We start from the raw sequence: 19,804 nt of genomic DNA, 5'->3' as shown, positions 1-19,804 counted from the left end.
GCTCTCATACATACCGAGGTATTGTTAAAGTCTGCTGCTACTTAATCTTAATTGGCTAAAAAGACATGCATGTCTGCATGCAAAAAGACATGTTCATTTAGATGAATGAGGTAGGACTACAGAGAGAAAATGAAATTTAAGGGGAAAGCAGATATGCCTAACATAGAGATGAGCACAGCTGGCATGTTTGGATATAGCATTGAATATTTTCTGGTGGAAAAAGCAGAGCAAACAGCTCCAAATGCTGTGACGCTTGTTTCCAGGCACAGGAAAGCATCTTGGACCCAGTGAGGGAAGGCAGAGGAGGAAGAGGGGGTGGTCCTAGTACTAATCTCTTAGAGAAATTTCTCCTGAAGGGAAATGGTATGGCACTGCCAGCTCTGTTGTTCTCCTGGAAGATGGCCTGATTTCTGCCTTTCAGAATTGCTCCTTGAAATTAGGCAATACAATATCACTTTATGAAAGTAGCTGAGAATGGGGATTAGACAAAAGAAGGGCCCTGAAGCCATGTTGTTACATGGAAATGAATATACCTATGTTTGTAACCCCCATCAAAGTGATGGCCACGATGCAGCAGATTCTCATGAGGTGGCAGGCACTACTTGTAGCTATGGTGTATAAGCCTCAGAACAACCCTGCTAGAGTCAGTGATCCTTTTGGCTCTCACTTTTTGCAGGTTGCAAGTCGAGGCACAAAGGGACAGTGAGCAGGGAAGGGGAGGGGGAGCCCTGCAGACGGTCCTTCCCTTTCCCTTGCTACCTTTCCTGCAGCTACTCTCTTCTTCCCCTTGCTCCTAATTTCTACAGGGAATCAAAAGTTTCTATAAAAACAAAACAAAACAAAACAAAAATGTTATTTTTACTTCAATTGGCCTCAATGTAGAATTGAAGACGGCGTTCATGCTTCTTTTAAAATGCTGTCATAGGATGCTTAAAGATTTTTTGGTTTTTCTCTGCTACAAGCCTGTTTCGGTTAGGTCATAGCTACTGCCGTTGGAGAGTGGAATTCACTTGTCCTGTCCTGGATATTTTACAAGTGCCCCCACACAGATAAGTAATGATTCTATGTGATATTTGTAAAAACAAACAAAAAATATTTACTCATTTGATGGCAGAGCAGCAGAGAGAGAATGGAAGAGATCGAGAGATCTTCTGTCTGCTGGTTCATTCCCCAAAATGGCTGCAACATCCAAATCTGACCCAGGCTGAACCCAGGAGCCAGGAACTCTGATTTTCCCAGGTAGAGAGATTACAGGGGCCCAAGCTCTCAGTTCATCTTTTCATGCATTCCCAGACAGTTTAGTTGACAGCTGGGTCCAAAGTAGTACTGTGGGAATTTATATAGGATGCTGGTATTGAGGCATTGGCTCATCCAACTGCACAATACTGGTGCTGTGTATAGATTTAAACAAGATTGTATTTAGCCTGCTGCCTCTCTGCCTGCACCTTTGGGATCAGATCTGTGATCTGGTAGCCAAGAGCCAGGAGAAGGGGAATATCTTGTATGGAACAACTAAATACTGCTTTATCTCATCCCTTTAGCATGACTCTAAATTCTGTGAATTTGCAATTTTTTGTATTAAATTGACCAATACTAACTGAAGGCAACATTGTATGCCAAGGTAATAGTTAAGCTTCCCACTTTACCTTGCCTTCCCATTCTAATGGAAAAATAAAGTCAATGTGAGATGAGTCCATGATGTGGAAACCACACATGGCTTGCAGGTTCCTTGAGGAGCGCTAAGGATGTTTACTCTCCACATTAAACTCTCTGTTCTCTCCACATCCATGGAGCTATGTTGATCTTATTTAAAGGAGAACATCTCTGTGTGATTTTAAACCCTCCAACAATAAGGTTAAATTGAGACAAAAAGTGTCTAAAAATAATGTGATATGAATTTTTTCTGTGAAGCAAAAACATGGAATACATTTTCCTTTGTTCTTTTCCAAATATGGGAGATGCTATACATCTCTCAAGTGCCTTACTAAACTGAAATCGAAGTTGTTAAATGAAATCAAAAGGTTAGTCCCTAATACTACATCACAGAGAATCAGATTTAAAGGGCAAGATCCCTTTAGAAGCAGGTGCATGCTGTGAAGTGTTATCCCTGCTGTCTTGGTCAGCTCACTTCCCGACTTTCCGTCAGTGCCACATCACCCAGACTTACAGCAAATGGAGTAAGGAGCAACAAGAAGCAAGGAAGCATTGAATGCCAGAAAGAAATATGTTTACATAGTTACTTAGTGTTTTTATATATACTCAGGGAATCCTTGCTCCTTAGAAAATTAGATAAAAGGACAAATAGATGTTCAAAAGTTAAAAAGTAACTTTAGGGGAACATTCAAAACTATTTCTCCATATTCAGTACTTCTTTTTTTGCCTCTTTTGTATGCTCCTGTACTATGAGCCTGTCAGTTAGGACAAAGCCGAGAATACCAAGAGCCGATTCAGGCCTTTTTTTTCTATCATTATGTAACAGTCCTGTTGCACAAAGTCACACAACATCGTACAGAGAGAAAATTAATCATCGGCTAATGAGATAGGGATGTGAAAAGAAGTTTCAAAGAAGTTATTTAGAAGCCCCAATTAGGGTCTATTCTTATGGGCCTCCCATGGGCATCTGTGGCTGATCCCGGGTCCAGGGATGTGAGAAGCGCTTAGGGGAGGAAAGGGAGAAAGATGGGGAGGGAGGAGAGAGCTCTTGGGAGCAAAAAGAAGCTTTTACAGAGTGCCAGGTGAGAGCTATGGAGCACCTGAATTAGCAATTGGAACAAAAAGATGATGATACACAGCTCCTTTCAGAGGTGGGTGTGACTGTGAGGGCGTGCACATGGCCACTTAGAGAGCTTTTAAACTAGGAGCTGAGCACAAGGGCCATTGTCATTGGAAGAAACAGACAACCCTGAAGTTCTTTCACCTGCTTGGAAGTGTTTAATGGGAAAGGAGTGGGATGAAGAGTTCGCAGTTCAACCCATTCAGAGGGAACCAGGAGCAGGGAAAATAACTTGAGTGTGTGTGTGAACTTCTGACATGACCCTGTGTGTGTCCCTGAGATGTGACGGTGACCCTCGGAATAGGAGACCAAAGACAAAGGATCAGAAGAAAGAACCTCACAGAATTTGCCTAGGAAGGTATTTATTTTTTGAAAGATTTATTTTATTTCTATTTGAACGGCAATTATAAAGAGAAGAGGAAAGAGGAAGATCTTTTGTCCGATGGTTCACTCCCCAAGTGGCTGCAATGGCCAGCACTGAGACATTCCAAAGCCAGGAGCCCAGAGCTTTTTCTGGGTTACTCATGCATTGCAGGCGTGGCTTAACCCATTGTACCAAAATGCCAATCCCTGACTGGCTTCTGAACCTTTTCTGGGCTTTAGTTTGTCCTCAACAGATGAGTGTGAACATGACCTATCCCTGCCACAATACAGGAGTGTCCCAAGACCAGCTGGGTGAAACCTAGATATCATATGTAAGTGTGCAGAGCTCAAGTGTGCAGATGCACCTGTCACCATGTGCATCCTGGATCTCCCATACCCTGGCTGTGTGACCTCAGGAATGTAATCCTTCTAAGCCTCACTTATCGTCTGTAAGATGCAGTAATAATATTTGCCTCTTAATGTTCCTGTGAGGAGGAAATGTGAGCTCAAAAACCTAAAAGTGTTTAGCATAATGTCCAGCATATGGTAAGCATTCAATAAAGGGTAGCAATTACATACAACATTAATGAATGCATTTATATGTGTAATGAATATTTATGTAAACTTCTATAATGCTGTTACCACTGAATGCACATAGACGATCATAGTGACGAGAATGAAGTGTTTCATTTAACAAACACCTGCATGCCTAGTAGGTGTCGGATATTTGGCCAAAAAGCTTGCCTCCAAAGACATAACCAGATACCAGCCTTTCCTTCATGGGTATGGTAGTTCAGTGACAGAAACAGCTTATCAAAAAAATGACGATACTGTATGATGGCTGTCATTAGACACTGAAACAAGGAGTGATATAGAAGGGAGACAGCTAAGCCAGCCTGGGGCGATTTATGGTATGGGTTGAATGGTGCCCTCCCAAATACACTCCCTACATTCTTGCTAAAATGCCCCAGAGATTAAAGCCCTAAGCTTTTGCATCTGTACATGTTACTGATCCTACCTGGTTGGAAATAGGGTTTTTGTGGATATAATCAAGTTAAAATGGAGTCATATTTGGCTAGGAGGGGATTTGTCTAATGTACCTTGTATGCTTATGAGAACAAAGAGACACAGACAGACGTGGGGAGAATGGCATGCCACGGCCAAGGCAGTGAGTGAAACACAGTGAACCCCCACAGGCTGAGAGGAAGGCAGGGGCAAGCTGTTCACTAGAAAGAGACCCTGTCGCCCAGCTCAGGCATTGTGGTATGGCAGCCCTTTGCACATGGAGTGGGGTAGTGTTAGGGAGATGAGCCCAGAGGAAGAGAGAATGCACCAGCTCTTTGACAGGATGACTTGCGTCTAAGCAATGGGTATGTAAAAGAGGTCTGTCTACAACACACTTCCTGGGCTCCTGACTACAAAGATGCTTCTCTGTGTGTTCCTGGAAGCACCGCTCAAAGCCGATCCCCTGGAGGCTGAACTGCTCTCAGATTTTCTCCCTCTGTGAAAAACCAAACCTCCAAAGATGGCTGCAGATGTGTGGGGGAACAAATCAACCACGCAGATTCTATGTTAACATAAAAGAGCATTTTATGAGACAAGTGGATGCCTACAAGCAGGAAGGATCTTTAGGAAGTGAAATTGAAAATGCTTTTGTGATTTTTCCAAAGAGACCCAAAGGCGCAGAGGTAGGTGTTCCATTTAAACACAAGACGCACATCCAGAGCGAGCTCCTGGAGCTTTGCCATGCACACTTCATCAACAGAGACCTCATTCTATCAATAAAAGCCTCCGTCTCTGCTGACGGGAGATGCAAGGCCTGCATAAGGGAGGCACATCAACATCAACTGCTATTTAAACACGGTTGACCCAGGCAAGGGAGATTTGTGTCCGCACTCCAAAATACGACATGACATGAACTCAAGATTGTTTCAGAACCCCTGACCATAGCAGGCTCAGAGAAGAACTGATTGCTCATAGCAGTCTCTAAAATGTGCTGCACATCTTGACCCCCAAAGGGGCTCTGGTTAGCAGGACATTAAGAGATCTTCAAAGGTTCTGGGGGAAGGGCCCCACACTAGGGACCAGGGATGCCAGAGGAGTCTGCACCCTTGTTCCTCATCTGCCACACTCAGAACAGGCTGTGTCATGTTGTCCTGGGCCATGTGAGACAGGTGGTGGTAGACCTCCCAGCTGAGGTATGACAACCATGCTGGCACACACTGGGCAGGCATGGTGGGGTTTGCTATGCCAAGGAAGCAGTGAACACAGGACATAACCAAGGAAGCAATTTCAAAGCAGAAAGACTTGGGCATCGCCTGGTCCTGCCGTCTCAGTTTAGAGAAAAGGAGAGTGATGCCCAGAGAAGTTCAGGAACTTAGCTAAGATTAGAGCTTTAGCTGCAACCCAGCGTCCTGCTGCTTCATCATGCATTTGAATTCCTAGACCTCCCAACCAGCCTTCCCCATAGATCCCTCTAGGGATGGTGCCCTAATTGCCACCTGCCACAGCACAATCCACTTCCTAATGGTTTGTTCAGTGACAAACCTGTCTGCATAGGGTTTGGAACAATGGCTTAATTTGCTAATCTTCCACCTTCAGGAACTGGGATCTCATAAGGGTGCTAGTTCATGTTCTGGCTGTTCCACTTTGCATCCAGCTCCCTGTGTGTAGCCTGAGAAAGCAGTGAAGGATGGCCAAAGTTCTTGGGACCACGTACCCATGTGAGATAACTAGGAGCAAGCCCCTGGCTTCGGATTTGTTCAACTTCAGCTGTTGTGGCCATTTGGGGAGTGAACCAGCAGATGGAAGAGCTTTCTCTGTCTCTCTTTCTTTCTACAAATCTGCCTTCAAATAAAAACACATCAATCTTACAAAAAAATCTGCATATCTTGACCCAGGCCCCCGTAAGCCTTGGCTTCATCTAATGTCCTGTCTGCTTTCATGAGCTATACTAACAAGTATAGTTCATTCTATCTGTCTGTCTGCCTCTCCATTTTTCTCTCCTCCAATGGCAGTCAAATGTATGAAGAAAACTTTTGGAAACACCTGAGTCCTCAGTTGGTACCAGCAGCCTGTTCTCCCAAGTCCTTCTTTAAAAACCTGCCTCTTCTTAGGTCCAGGTATTCTTAGGAAAAGGCCAAGTAGAAACTGACCAACTGGTCAACTATAGTATTAACCTTTCTTCATTATAAATCCTGTATTCTTTATTTTAAAGCAGTTTATGTAATAGAGAAGCAGAGGCAGACAGACAGCCTGCCTCAGAGCTCGCCTTTGGAACCATCTTGGGGTGAACCAGCAGAGGGAAGATCTCTGTCTCTGTCCCTGTCTCTCCCACTCTAAAAAAAAAAAATAGCTTTTTATAAAAAGAGTCAAGAAATGGAGAATATGTAATGACAAAATAATCATTGTTTACAAACTTGACAAAGAAAAAAACTTTACAAAGGGCTTGGGGATTCAATTGGAGACCATTCTAAGACAGTTGCTTCATCCTAAACCTCCAGCAAACTGAATGCCATCATGTACTACCTGGCCTCTTGGTAGAGTGAGGATCAGTCATATTTTGATCAGGAGAAGGAAGTACTATGTGTGTGATGGAGCTCCTGCAGCCTGTCTCTTGCCCCATGTCCTCAGCAGCTCCTTGGACTTGACCTCCCATCTGGACTTGGACAGGAGGGAAGAGGCCATCTGATACTTGGCCTCCAAGTGACCTTGATGCTGGCAGGTGCTAAGAGCTGGAATGAAGAGAGAGAAGTATGTGCCTCTTACCCAAATTCAGCCTTCACTCTTTGTGACTGGGTCCTATGTTAGGTGACCTAAAAGGTGGCCTCATCTCTCAGTGTGTGACCCCAGGGATGTTGTTACCAAACCCTATTTCCCCCTGGACTGAGAGTGAACTCTGGACCAGGCTAATGAAAGTCCAGTGACCTGTGGTCGGGTTTTGTGTGTCTGCTGCTAATGATCTCTGTATCCAGCCACTTCATGAGGGTACCCTGGGTGCTGGACTTTCTTACCATCAGCCTGATTGTGGACTTTCTTGTTATTCTGTTAGAACAGTCTTCTTCCTTCTGGACAAGATTTGTTCCTGGCTCCCATGACTTAATCTCATTCGCTCAGCCCCAGCCCCCACACATACCTAAAAGCACACATCCAAGCCTTGTCTAGCAGGAGAATCCTGCTGCCTTTTTTTTTTTTTTTAGCAAAATCTGAATCTCTTCTCTTATTAAGACTGTTTCCTGAGGCATCATTAGGAAAGAAACACTCCACTGCCAGTGGCAGCAGACAGAGAAAGGAGGCTGCAGGACCCAGATGGTGTGGGGTCTCTGGGCTGCCAAGTAAACCTCTGACCTTTGGGATTTGTTGCCATTTCTTAAAAAGATTCATTTATTTTCATTTGAAAAGCCCACTTTTCAGAGAGAGAAGGAAACACGGAGAGCATGTTTCACTTACTGGTTCTATCCCCAAATGGCCACAGCAATTAGAGCTGAGCCTATCTGAAGCCATGAGCCAGGGAGCTTCTTTGGGTCTCCCATGTGAGTCCAGGGTCCCTAAGCTTTGGGTCATCCTCTGCTGTTTTCCCAGGCCACAGGCAGGGAGCTGAACCAGATGTGGAGCAGCTGGGACACCAACAGATACCCATTAAGGATGCCAGCACTACAGGGAGAATATTAGCCTTAAACACCACCCCACCAAGCCCTGGCGCCATTTTTTTTTTTATTCCCCAATTATCCCTGTGACTCCAGATCCTCATAGTATTACATACCCAGGAAATGCTGAATGAACTAGTGAATGAATTCACTGATTAATGAAGCAATTTAACTACCATGTCTCTAAAATCTCAAACAAGCAACTTCCCAACCCCTGGAAGAAAAAAATGTGCATCTCTTTGAAAAAAAAAACAAAAACTCTGCCCGGTGAATCAGGAAGCAGGCTTTGTGTTTTGTCTTTGTCTCCTCCAGCCCAGAGTGAATGTGCCGCGCCAGAACCTCTGCCTTTGATCTCTGGGCTCAGAGCCAATAGTACAGGGAGGAGCAAGACCAGGCCACAGTGTGCAGTGAACAACTTTTGCTCTTCTTCAAAGACAATGGGCAAAAAGTGCTTCAGCTCCTTTAACTGTGTTCTTCCTTACTGCCATCCAGGTGGCCCTCCTCTTCCCCTAAGTAGAATCCTAACCTATTAGTTCTGAAGCTCACAGGACAGATTTCCCACACAAGGCAAGCAATCAACTCCTAGGGCTTGTGATGTTTCTTCAATCTCCTCCTGGGTATGTCTTTCTCAAGGTCCCCCCCCCCAGAAGACTGTATTTTTGCTTTAATGATGTAGTACATAATATGCTCTTATGTTGTTGGAGAAAACAATTTCCATCTGTTCATATATTGTTTTTTTTTTTAAGATTTATTTTTATTATTTTTTCATTGGAAAGGCGGATATACAGAGAGGAGAGACAGAGAGGAAGATCTTCCGTCCGATGATTCACTCCCCAAGTGAGCGCAACGGGCCGATACTATGCCGATCCGAAGCCAGGAGCCTCTTCTGGGTCTCCCACACGGGTGCAGGTTCCCAAAGCTTTGGGCCGTCCTCGACTGCTTTCCCAGGCCACAAGCAGGGAGCTGGAAGGGAAGCGGGGCTGCCGGGATTAGAACCGGCGCCCATATGGGATCCCGGGCGTGCAAGGCGAGGACTTAACCACTTGCGCCACCGCGCCGGGCCCTGTTCATATATTGTTAAATGAGTTCTTCTTCTTTTTTTTTTTCCAAAAAGTTCTAGGACCAGTGGTGTGGTGCAGTAAGTTTAACCATCACTTGAGATACCTGGATCTCATATCAGAACACTGATTCAACTCCCAGCTGCTTCACTTGGGAATTTCTGCCCTGTTAGTGCACCCAGGAAGCAGTGGACAGTGGCCCAAGTGCTTGGACTTCATAAGCTGCTGCTTACATAGGAAAAGTGGGATGGAGTTGCTGACTCCTGGCTTTGGTTTGGCTTTCCCAGTGGATGAATGGATGAAAGATCTCTGTCTCTCCTTTCTCTCATCTTTGCCTTTCTATCACTCTGCATTCCAAGTATATAAATGCATCTTTTAAAAAATACTTATTTATTTTATTGGAAAGGCAGATGTACAGAGAGGAGGAGAGACAGAGAGGAAGATCTTCCGTCCAATGATTCACTCCCCAAGTCACCACAACGGGAGGTGGAAAGCCAGGAGCCAGGAACTTCTTCCAGATCTCCCACATGGGTGCAGGGTCTCAAGGCTTTGGGCCATCTTCAACTGCTTTTCCCAGGCCACAAGCAGGGAGCTGGATGGGAAGTGGAGCTGCCGGGATTAGAACCGGCACCCATATGGGATGCCAGTGCATTCAAGGCGAGGACTTTAACCATTAGGCGTTATCGCACCGGGCCCTACAAATGCACCTTTAAAAATTTTTTTTCATCCTCTCCCACCTCCTCTCCTGGAATCCTAAATCTTATTTCCTTTAAGGCCCAGCGTAATTTAAGCATTAATTCCTTCCTAAGCTGTTTTCAAGTTACTGCTCTCACCATGCAGATTGCATTCAGCCTCATAACCTCTCCACTTCATTGTGGAAAGCAAAGTAACACTTGGTATAGAGTAAAATTTTCTGCTCAAGAACAGTGTCTTTTTGTCCCCACTTCTGACAACATGATGTATTTATTTGGCCTTCAGAAAGAAAACAGAATTCTCTTACAATTAACAGAGAATGCAAGCTCTGAGCTTCTCATCTCCTTTGTAAGAAAACATCTGTTTTTTCACAGAGCTCTTATTCCATGGTCTGCAATCCTAACAGATTTCAGCCTTAAATTATCCTGGGTTGGAAACCAGCAGTGAGGGCCAGGCCAGGGAAGACACAGACGAGGCTCCTGTACAGTGTGAGATAGAACAGAGGCAGAGGCAGGCCAGCATTCCCACTGTTCATGTTTCTGCTTCTGATGTGTTCACCTCAGATGCCCAGATGTTAAACAAATGATCACGATGCTGAAAGTCACTCCATCTTGCAGTATGATGTGCTCTTAGCATCTGGATCAGCAGGAAAATCTGTGAATTGTTTTCTATTTGGGAGACAAAGTAAATGTTTAGAAGTAGTGAAATGTGTTAGGTGAATGATCAGGTTGGGTCATCCAAAGTGGAAAGTTTTGAAATAGTCCCATGTGTACTCAACTGTATAAACATGGAGCCAGGGAACTGGGCCTAGTTCTGGCTCTGCCATGTGTTTGCTTTATGCAGTATGAAAATTTTCACTGAACTGCTTTTCTTTCACAGATTTATTTTTATTTTATTTGCGAGGTGGAGTTACAAAGAGGAGAGAGGGTTCTCCCACCTGCTTATTCACTCCCCAAATGGCCTCAATGGCCAGAGCTGAGCCAGTCTGAAACCAGGAGCTTTTTCCAGATCTGCCACATGGGTGCAGGGGCCCAAGAACTTGGCCTGTTCTCCATGGCTTTCCCAGGCTGTTAGCAGGGAGCTGGATGGGAAGTGGAGCAGCTGGGACTTGAACCATATGGGATGCCCATACCATTAGAGGAAGTATAGCCTGTTAGACCACAGTCCAGGCCCTTCACTTAACTGTTTTTATTCTCAGTTTCTTTTACCATAAAATAGGAATAATGCCTGTCAGAATTTTTGAGAATTTGATGAATAACCAGAGTGTGAATCTTATTCTAGTCACTTCTAAGCTTTGATGTTTTTTGAGTTTTGGAATGCTGGTACTCAGAGGAGTCACTCAATCACATAGCCCCATGTTACAGAAGAAACTGAGAATCAATATTATAGAGGGAGGATCTAGAATGTACACACACACACACACACACACACACACATATTTTGCATTTACATTTACAGTTGGGGGAAAAAAGACCCTCGTTTTACAGAGGTTACAGTTGTATACTTTCTAGAAAATGGGACCCATTTCTTCTTCAGGGTGGGTATGAACATCACACATTTGATTCCATTCAACCCAGAAAAGGAGTAGAAATGTCCATATTAGCTGGAGCAATGCACCAGAGCATCCCATCCCAGGAAGGAAAGGTGTGGGACACACCTTCTACATCCTCTGGAGTTTCTTAGTGAACAGAGGGTATAGCGGTCCTATCACCTGACCCTGTACTTACCTTGCAACTTAGGTTAAGCAAATAGTGTAGCCTATGCATGGGGGGGGGGGGGATGTTTTCTACAAACAGAAAAACTCTCAGGAGAAGAAAGCCCCTATGTCTGCACCAGAAACTCAGTACAGTGTTTCAACATCACCCTCTCTCCTTAGCAAGGTGTTAATTTTTGTAAGTTTTAATTTATGGATTAAGATGACATAGGCTTCTTGAATGCAACAAGATTTCTTGGAAATTCTTGTAAATTGTAGATTGACCAAATCTTGCTCATAAGAAAATGTACAACTTCTCAGTTAACATTTCTTTTTGTGGTGAGAATACTGATATATTGTTTTTGTGTGTTTCAAGAATATAGTATCTGGGTCAGGTATAATGGTCAAGACATCACTTGGATCTACAGCATCCCATGTCAGAGTACCTAGGTTTGAGTCCTGCCTCGTCTTCTAATCTAGCTTCCTGTTACTGTGCACCCTGGGAGATAGCAGGTGCTTGCTCAGGTGCTTGAGTTCCTGCAGTCCCTGTGGAAAACCTGCATTGATTGCATGGCTCCTGCCCTTCAGCTACAGCCAGCCTGGCTGTTACAGCATTTGGAAAGTGAACCAACAGATAGATGGACGATCTCCCTGTGTGTACGCCTCTCTCTGCCTTTCATGTAAATAAAAATAGAAAAGTATACAATAGCGCCATTACTTATGGCCACATGTACAAAAGATCTCTTAATTTAATCCTCCTGTCAAATTGTAATTATGTAGCCTTTAGCCAATATTTTCCCAACTCTCTATCCCCATTAAATTCCCCAGCCTCTACTAGCCACCATTCTACCCTGTCCTGTGCTTCCATGAGATCAACTTTTAGAGTCCACATATGAGTGAGATCATGCAGTGTTTGGCACTCTGTGCCTGGCCTATTTTACCCAACAGTGTGTCCTCCAGTTTCATTCACATTGTCAGAAAATAAAATCCCTTCCTTAGTATGGGCAAGTTGTATTTTACTGTCTACATATACCACATTTTCTTAATCCATTTATCTATTGAGAAGCACATAGGTGATTGCATATCTTGACTTTTGCAAATACATTGAACATGGAAATGACCATGTTATCTTTGATTTCATTGTGTTTGCTATATGCTTAATGGTGACATTGTTGGATCATTTTTCAGAAACTCTCTATTTTGCACAATGGCTGCTATATCAATTTACACTTATGCTGACAATCTCTAAGGGTTCCCTTTATTCCATGTCTTCACCGACACTTTTATCTATTATCTTGTTTTTAAAATAATAAACTCTTGTATATAACCTTTGGAATTACTTCATCATCATGCTGAAAAACAATTCTATATTTCTGCTGAAAAGTTGATGCTTTCTGTGCCCTTTTCGTTTGCTTTCATTTTTTTTTAAAGTCATACAGATTTCAGGAGGATGGGCTAATGGTTTGTTGATTGAATTATAAGAAAGAAGTGTGATTAGCCAAAGAATTAAGAAATATACATAGCCAATTTCATGCCTGTACATATCTACGACATGGTAATTATAATCAGTCATTGCCCTTCCCTGCTCCCCATGTACCCCAGGAGAAATAAGTTAGGTAGGATTTGAATGCATCCTTATAAAGTATGTACATATATATTAAACTTTCCCAAATGTAGGTCACTTGGCTAAGAAGACTCCTGTTATAAAAACAAGTTCACTATTAAATTCGTAGGGCACTTCAATATTAAATGATATTCTCTCCACATTCTGGGTCATAAGGCAATGTAAACAACACAGGACGTGAAGAAACAGAAAGTGGCATTCATGGTAATAGGGAAGCTTCACGGTGCATGGTTTTACACATTAACACGCTGTGTTCAGTTCTGCTGTGTTAGTATTTTAAGTAACATAATTTCCTTTTTCATGTAAGTTTAGGTTTGTCTTTTTTCTCTCACTCTCTCTCTCTCTTCTTCTGAATTAATTTTCAGTAATGCTGTATCTTATGCCAGGAGCAATTCCTGAAAAAAATAGAAAATGTAAAAATCAAATAAATTTTATGAGAAAACAGCAACAACAAAAACGACAACAGATTTAAGATTACCCAACCATAATCTCATCCTGTGTTCTTTGCAGACTCAATCTGTGTCCCAGGCTTTGATCCAAGCCTCAACATGATGACTGGAATCACCCCCATCAACCCAATGATCCCAGGCCTGGGGCTAGTCCCACCACCTCCACCAACCGAGGTGGCTGTGGTCAAAGAAATCATCCACTGCAAGAGCTGTACTCTGTTCCCTCAGAATCCAAGTAGGTAACACTGAGCAGAAGCACTGGCTCACATCTTACACCCCCTTTTCTTTTTGAAAACTGGAAATAACATTGCACTCATACTGAGGTATGGCTCATAGAAAACTGTACAGAGGAAGAGTGCATTCTATGGAACGCCTCTGTCACTGGATAGAACACGTGTACACATGTGCCCAAGGGTCTATCCAGGAGCTGAATGATCAACTCCGTGAAACCCCATGCAATACAAGGAAAGATCATTGAGAATCTTTCTTTTTTCCTACAATTTGCTACAGAACCTGTTGTGAAATATAGAAGCCATTGCATCCGTCTTCACATGTGTGGGAGAAAAATTCTAAAATGTGCTTTGCTGGATAGCAAATGGAATTAATTTGGCAGCTAGCAATATGGAGGCGGGGGCAACCTGCTTCCCAGAATTTCTGGACCAAATTGCATTTGCTTGAAGGACACATATAATTGATGAAGCCAATGGGCCTTTTTTTTTCTTAATTTAGCCCCAGATACTAAGTGTTTGGGTTTCTGAAGCTAGGATTTTTTTTTTAATTCCTATTAATCAAGTGTATTCTCTTTGAAGTGGACTTTTCAGGAGATTGCTTTAGTAATCTACATATAAACTAGGTAAAATGTTGTGACAATGTGCACTTTTATCTTTTTGTGCAGCCTCCCCTACATTTAATAGTGTGCGCATTTAAATGTTAATAATAACAAAGTGTTTTTTCAGGCGCGGTGTTTCACAGCCAAGTAAGTATTGTGTGGCTTCCCTGGGTTGTGCCTCCCCTGTTGCTGGCTACCTTGCTGCTTCTTTATCTGGCACCAAGACAAAGCCAAGAGCAAGCCGAGGTTCTTCATCATGTTGTCATTTCACCACGTCTTGTAGTTGAAGTTCCCTGCTCTCCCCATATTCCGGCTTCTGTGTGACTTGCACGCACACATGCTCATTGTTTGCAGACAAGTATAGCCCCTTGCTGTACAAATGAATATACTTAGCAGAGGTTGGTAGGGGTGGGCAGAGGAAGTAGGGTGGGAAAGCCAGTAAGCCAGGCCTGGGACAAAGGTGAGTTGGCACAGAAACCGAGCCAGGCTCGGGCTGGAGCATGCTGCCCAGCAAGGCTACCTTTTGTTGGGGACCCGAGGAAGAAACCCCAAGGCATGCAGGACAAAACTCTCTGCTCTGCTATGATTACCAGATCTCCCACCTCCGTCCACAAGAGAACGACCTCCTGGGTGCAAGACCGTGTTTGTGGGAGGATTGCCTGAAAATGCAACTGAGGAAATTATCCAAGAGGTCTTTGAGCAGTGCGGTGACATCACAGCCATCCGGAAGAGCAAGAAGAACTTTTGCCACATCCGCTTTGCAGAGGAATTCATGGTGGATAAAGCCATTTACCTTTCTGGTACTTTGCATCCCTTTAGGGGTTTTTCCAGGCATCCTGTTTGCTTTGTGATGTTAATATAAGCATGTATCCCCTTTTGCTTTAATGACAGAATAAAGTCCTCAAAGTCTGGGACTGAAAAGGGAGGCATTGTGCCTCTTCTCTTGGCTGCCAGAAGTACTATGAAAATCTGCAAATGCGTACCTCTCCTCAGGTTTTCCACCACCAGTCTTCAGAAATTCCTTTGTGTTTCTAATTAATGCTCTGGAGTGCTTATTAGAGGAGAAGGTTTATCATGAATACTGAGTGCCATTATTATTATTACTGGATGTCAACCTCTTGGGCATGGGGAGTGAAGGACTGGCTCAGAACAGATTTTCTTTTCCAGAAGGTGGATTCACCTTCTAGACCCTAGAGTACGAAAGCAAGAATTCCCCGTGGGAGAGCAGTTAGTTCCACGTTCCTCAGAAGGAGGTTCACTATGGCACTCAGCATTGGGTAGTTCAGTGATCCTACTCCCAGCCCAGCCTTGTTCCTTGGTGCCAGTTTTTGTTAAATGTTGAATTCGGGCCTGATGCTATTTGCCATTCCATTAACATTGAAGCAAGCTTGTAGAGTCCATCACTGAGGCGTTTGCCAGACTTAAATCTTACAAGGCTAATACTGACTGGTGGTGTGTGGTTTTGGAAGGCCATAGTTTTGCATTCTAAGTTTTGTTCTACCTGCACGTGCTCCAGCTACAGTCCTCAGATCATCACTCTCAGTATTCCACCTCCTTACTCTTGAAGCTAATGGAGGAAGGTGGGAAAACAACAACAACAAAAAATCTGTGCTTCACTGCCAGGTTTACTGTTTTTCATCCCAACATTCTGAGGTTGTGCCCAAACCATAGACTTCCCTGAGTTAGAACATGAAGCAGAGAGCTTCAAAAGGCTTACTGCAGTAACACTGTAAGTCACCATCCCCAAAGCTAATTCCAGCTGGCCGGTGGTTACAGCAGAGTCAACAGCTGCTGCTCAGAGAGAGGATGTCTCTTAGAGTGACCTCCTGGAGGAAGGACTCTGGGGTCCCAAGTACTGCACCTCTTCCAGTGGCAAGCCAGCAGGGCAGACTTTGATAGGAGAAAGGGCAGTTGGTGCCAGTAAAGAAGACAGTGGATCACAGGTGAGTCATTTGTTAAATGTCTGAAAGCATTTCCAAAATGGAGAGATGGAGACAAAGCATGCGCTAGACAATTTATAGCACACAGATAACCACTAGACAGTTGGAGATTCTGGTGAGTACATGGCAGGAGATTTCTCCCTGCCTTGGTCTACCTAACCTGTCTGCCAACCTTCCTCCTCCCATCTGCAGAATGGAAAGAGTCAACAGCACTCCCTTGTAGGCTTGTTGGGAGGAATCACTCAGTTGGTGTTACAGGGCACCTGTAATGCATGAGCCAGTCTGTTAGTGGCTAGTTTTGAACAATGTTAGCCTGAGGAGGAACTGATTCTTGTTTCCCTGGGCACTGCTCTCAGGACCTGGGCTCCAGTTTATGGCTCAGAAATAAAACCGTTCCACCTGATTCAGATGGAGAGTAATGGTAGATCAGAGCTCCTTTTCCACTCTAACCCAACTAATCTAACAAGGTCGAGTCCCACTCAGAAGTCCCATGAGACTCTGAGAAGGATCATGAGATTGAAGCATATAGAAAGTAGCCCTTTATTTGATGCTGTGCTTAAATGCTGTGCTTCACCCAGCCTGGGCCCTGATGATTCTGCTTCTCTCAGCAAGGCTGCCATGGATCCTGGGTCTGCCCCATTGGAGCATGAGGAGATGGCAGCAAAGGTCTCACCTCTGATCTCCTTGCCTAGGAGTGGAGGAAAGCCTCCCAGCTCTTCCTTGAACCCCTTCCAGAGACTGCAGCATTGGTCCTGGGCTGTCTGAAAGGCAGATTAATTGGAGGGGCAGGCAGGAAGGAAGGCTGCCTCTCCTGCCTGCCAGCACTTGCTAGCCCAAGCCCAGCTGGAAGGAAGGCCTGTCTAATTTTAGGATGGCATTCACGTGGAAGGCGGAGCTAATTTTAGTCTCAGCTTCATCAGGGTCTCTTTTAAGGCCTTAATGATGATGTTTTGTGAAAGAGAGGCCGCTTCTAGAAGGGGAAATGTTTGGAAAGTGACTCTCCAAATGTGTGCAGGCTATGTGACTTGGACTTGGTGGGATGCCTGGCCAGCCTCCACCTGCTGTTATGTATGCATCAGCATGGCACACACCCAAGACACGTTTGGCTTGAGCATTAATCCTGTTCAACTGTGAGGACATAGTTGGCTTTTGATTGGTACTGCTATATCTTTTCACGTTCAGATAACACTGGAGAAGGGGTCAGTGGCTTTGGAGGGATCCGAAGTGAGATGTGTGTCTTCCTTACAGTGTTTCAAAGGTATGAAGTGCCCTACTGGGGAAAAGCAAGGCTTTTTCACCATGCTTTAACTCAAAGTGCTAAGCGGATCATCGAAATCTACCATGAGATCTTGAACACGAGTGAAGCGTACCCTAGCCATTTTACAGTTGTATCTCATTTGCAAAGCTCTACACAGCAAAAGTGCTTATTTTGTGCTGTCTCCTCTGGCAGCCATGTTCCTGCTGGGACCTGCATTTATGCTCTGAGAATCCGAGTACCCCAAACTGAAGAACGACCTCAAAGTCCACGCTACTTCATTTGAAACTAGGCTGGCTGGCTGGTTTCAGTTCTCTGTTGATTCCTCAGATCATGTTTTTGCTCCTAATCTTTAGGAGTTAGGCAGCTCACAGCAAATCCCCCAAAGATTTACAGGACTTTTTTTTTCTGATCTTGCTCTGGGCTCTTGCAAGGGGCTCCTGTGGCCTTCAAAGATTGCATGGACAATTTGTGTGGTGCTGCATGCCAGATGAGGTGCTGCCAGGCTGCAGTAGCAGGCAGCAGTGAGGCCTCTTGATTGAAGGTGAAATACTCTCCTGCGTGTCCGAGAGGATAAGTGGAAATAAAGCAGCATTACAAAATTGCCCTGGTAATTGTGGCTTTCGCAAGCTGCTGAGAGAGCCAAAGAATCAGGAGACAGCATTTTCTGGGAGAAGGGAGTGGTAGCCTCTGAGTGAGTTGTTCTGGAATGTGTGTTGTCGCTCTTTTTAAACATCATAAACATCCTTTATTTACGCGTACATCTTTTTAAGTGGAGTTTAAGAGGGCTTCTGCACTAGAGTCACAATAAATGGGAAACAGAAAATCAAAGCCATGCAAGAATAGAGAGGAAGCAAACAAAAGGAACCAGCCAAAAATGTTTCTGAGCTTCTTAGCAGCCAAAGAGAAGGAGTTGTGATGATAATTGCCCGTTGTCTTGAGACCTTCGGCAGGTGTAGTGGTTTGGAACTTAAGGGGCGCCCTCAGAATCGCCCAGGGTAGGTTCAGCCTCCCATCTGTAACAGGTGTAGCTTCATGTTTCACAATTGCTCCAGGCAAGGGTAACTCATCCGCACCTATGGTAAACATGGCTTTCATTGGGAAGGACACTTAGCCAGCACCTTGAAGGCCTGGGGCAAATCAGGGTAGCTCTGGAGTCAGGGTGCCATGACCAAACTTTCTGCTGGTTTCAGGTTACCGGATGCGATTAGGTTCCAGCACCGACAAGAAGGACTCAGGCCGCCTCCATGTGGACTTTGCGCAGGCCAGGGACGACTTCTATGAATGGGAGTGCAAGCAGCGGATGCGTGCGCGTGAAGAGCGGCACAGGCGCAAGCTGGAGGAGGACCGGCTGCGGCCGCCATCGCCTCCAGCCATCATGCACTACTCAGAGCACGAGGCTGCCCTGCTGGCAGAAAAGCTAAAAGGTAGGACGGCCCTGGCCTGACTTCCTCCCATCCTGTTAGCCATGACCTGCTGTAGGAGACATACAGGGATCCCCTGGCTCTAAATCCAGAGCTGCTTTTCTCCTCTGTATGCTCGTGTCAACAGGCATCACCTGAAACCTGCAGACACCTAGATTGCTGCCTCGTAGTTGGTGCAAAGCTCCAACTGTCTCCCGCGATGGCACCCCTGTGCTCCTTGTTTGTGCAGTGTCATTCACCCCAACTCACTGAATGCCAGGCAGAGGGTGGGCAGTGCTAAACCCAAAGGCAGGTGGCTGTCGACTAACCCCAGCATCCTAGGGTGAGCCGAGCAAGCATAGCTGCCCCGGGCAGCCCAGGATTCCTTGGAGCCTTGCTGAGAATTTGCAGGTCCTTCCTAATACACTTTGGATACTATACTGAGGTCCATGGCAGGTGGCAGAAGATGCCTACACTAGGATTCCTGTCTTCAAAGATGTGATTAAAGTGACACTTTCCACACCTGCGAGGGTGGCTACCCACAGAGAAGCTGGTGTTTCATCCTTTCTTGTGTGTTTGACAAGTGGAGGCTAAAACACCTGTTGCAGGGGAGTCAGTGATGCCTGGAAGGATGCTGGGTTTGGAGGATAGGACAGTTTGTGTGTGTGTGAGAGAGAGACAGAGACAGAGAATGAAGTTTTGTACTTGACAAAAGTTGCATGAGCCGAGTGACATCTAGGTATTTCAAAGGTAAGTGATGGGCAGACCTCCACAGGTTGTTGCATGCTGTCTGGATTTACTGAGAGAGCTCAGTTCACACTTGCTAGGCCATGCAGGTGCCTGTGAGTAAACATTTGACTATACTACAAAGTGAGTGCTGAGACTGCCAACCCAGGTGTGTACAGCCTGCTTCCGAAACACTGGGATAAGGGCAAATGGTTATGAAGGCATCAAGAAAATCTTCACAGAGCAGACAGAATCTGAACATTGCAGGATAAGTCTTTTTTTCCCCAGAAGCAGAAGGAGCACAGCGGCAGTCTAGTTAGAGACTGCACTCTAGGAATAAAGACACTTAGAA

The 19,804-nt window shown here is 44.8% G+C and overlaps 1 protein-coding gene across 2 annotated transcripts in view; it reads left to right on the top strand.

The window, feature by feature from the left end:
- Positions 1-19,804, top strand: part of ENOX1 (ecto-NOX disulfide-thiol exchanger 1) — a 190,270-nt gene that overhangs the window by 44,549 nt on the left and 125,917 nt on the right. For both annotated transcript variants that reach the window (XM_040991043.1, XM_040991044.1), the window contains exons 2-4: positions 13,361-13,534; positions 14,722-14,928; positions 18,517-18,750. In XM_040991043.1, the coding sequence (XP_040846977.1) occupies positions 13,361-13,534; positions 14,722-14,928; positions 18,517-18,750 (615 nt within the window). The remainder of the gene's footprint in view (positions 1-13,360; positions 13,535-14,721; positions 14,929-18,516; positions 18,751-19,804) is intronic.

Source organism: Ochotona curzoniae, unplaced genomic scaffold, assembly GCF_017591425.1.
Source record: "Ochotona curzoniae isolate NIBS_2020 unplaced genomic scaffold, NIBS_Ocur_1.0 contig_64, whole genome shotgun sequence".
Taxonomy (NCBI): Eukaryota; Metazoa; Chordata; class Mammalia; order Lagomorpha; family Ochotonidae; genus Ochotona; species Ochotona curzoniae.
Note: the sequence above shows the minus strand (reverse complement) of the source record. Positions and strands in the feature narration are given on the sequence as shown.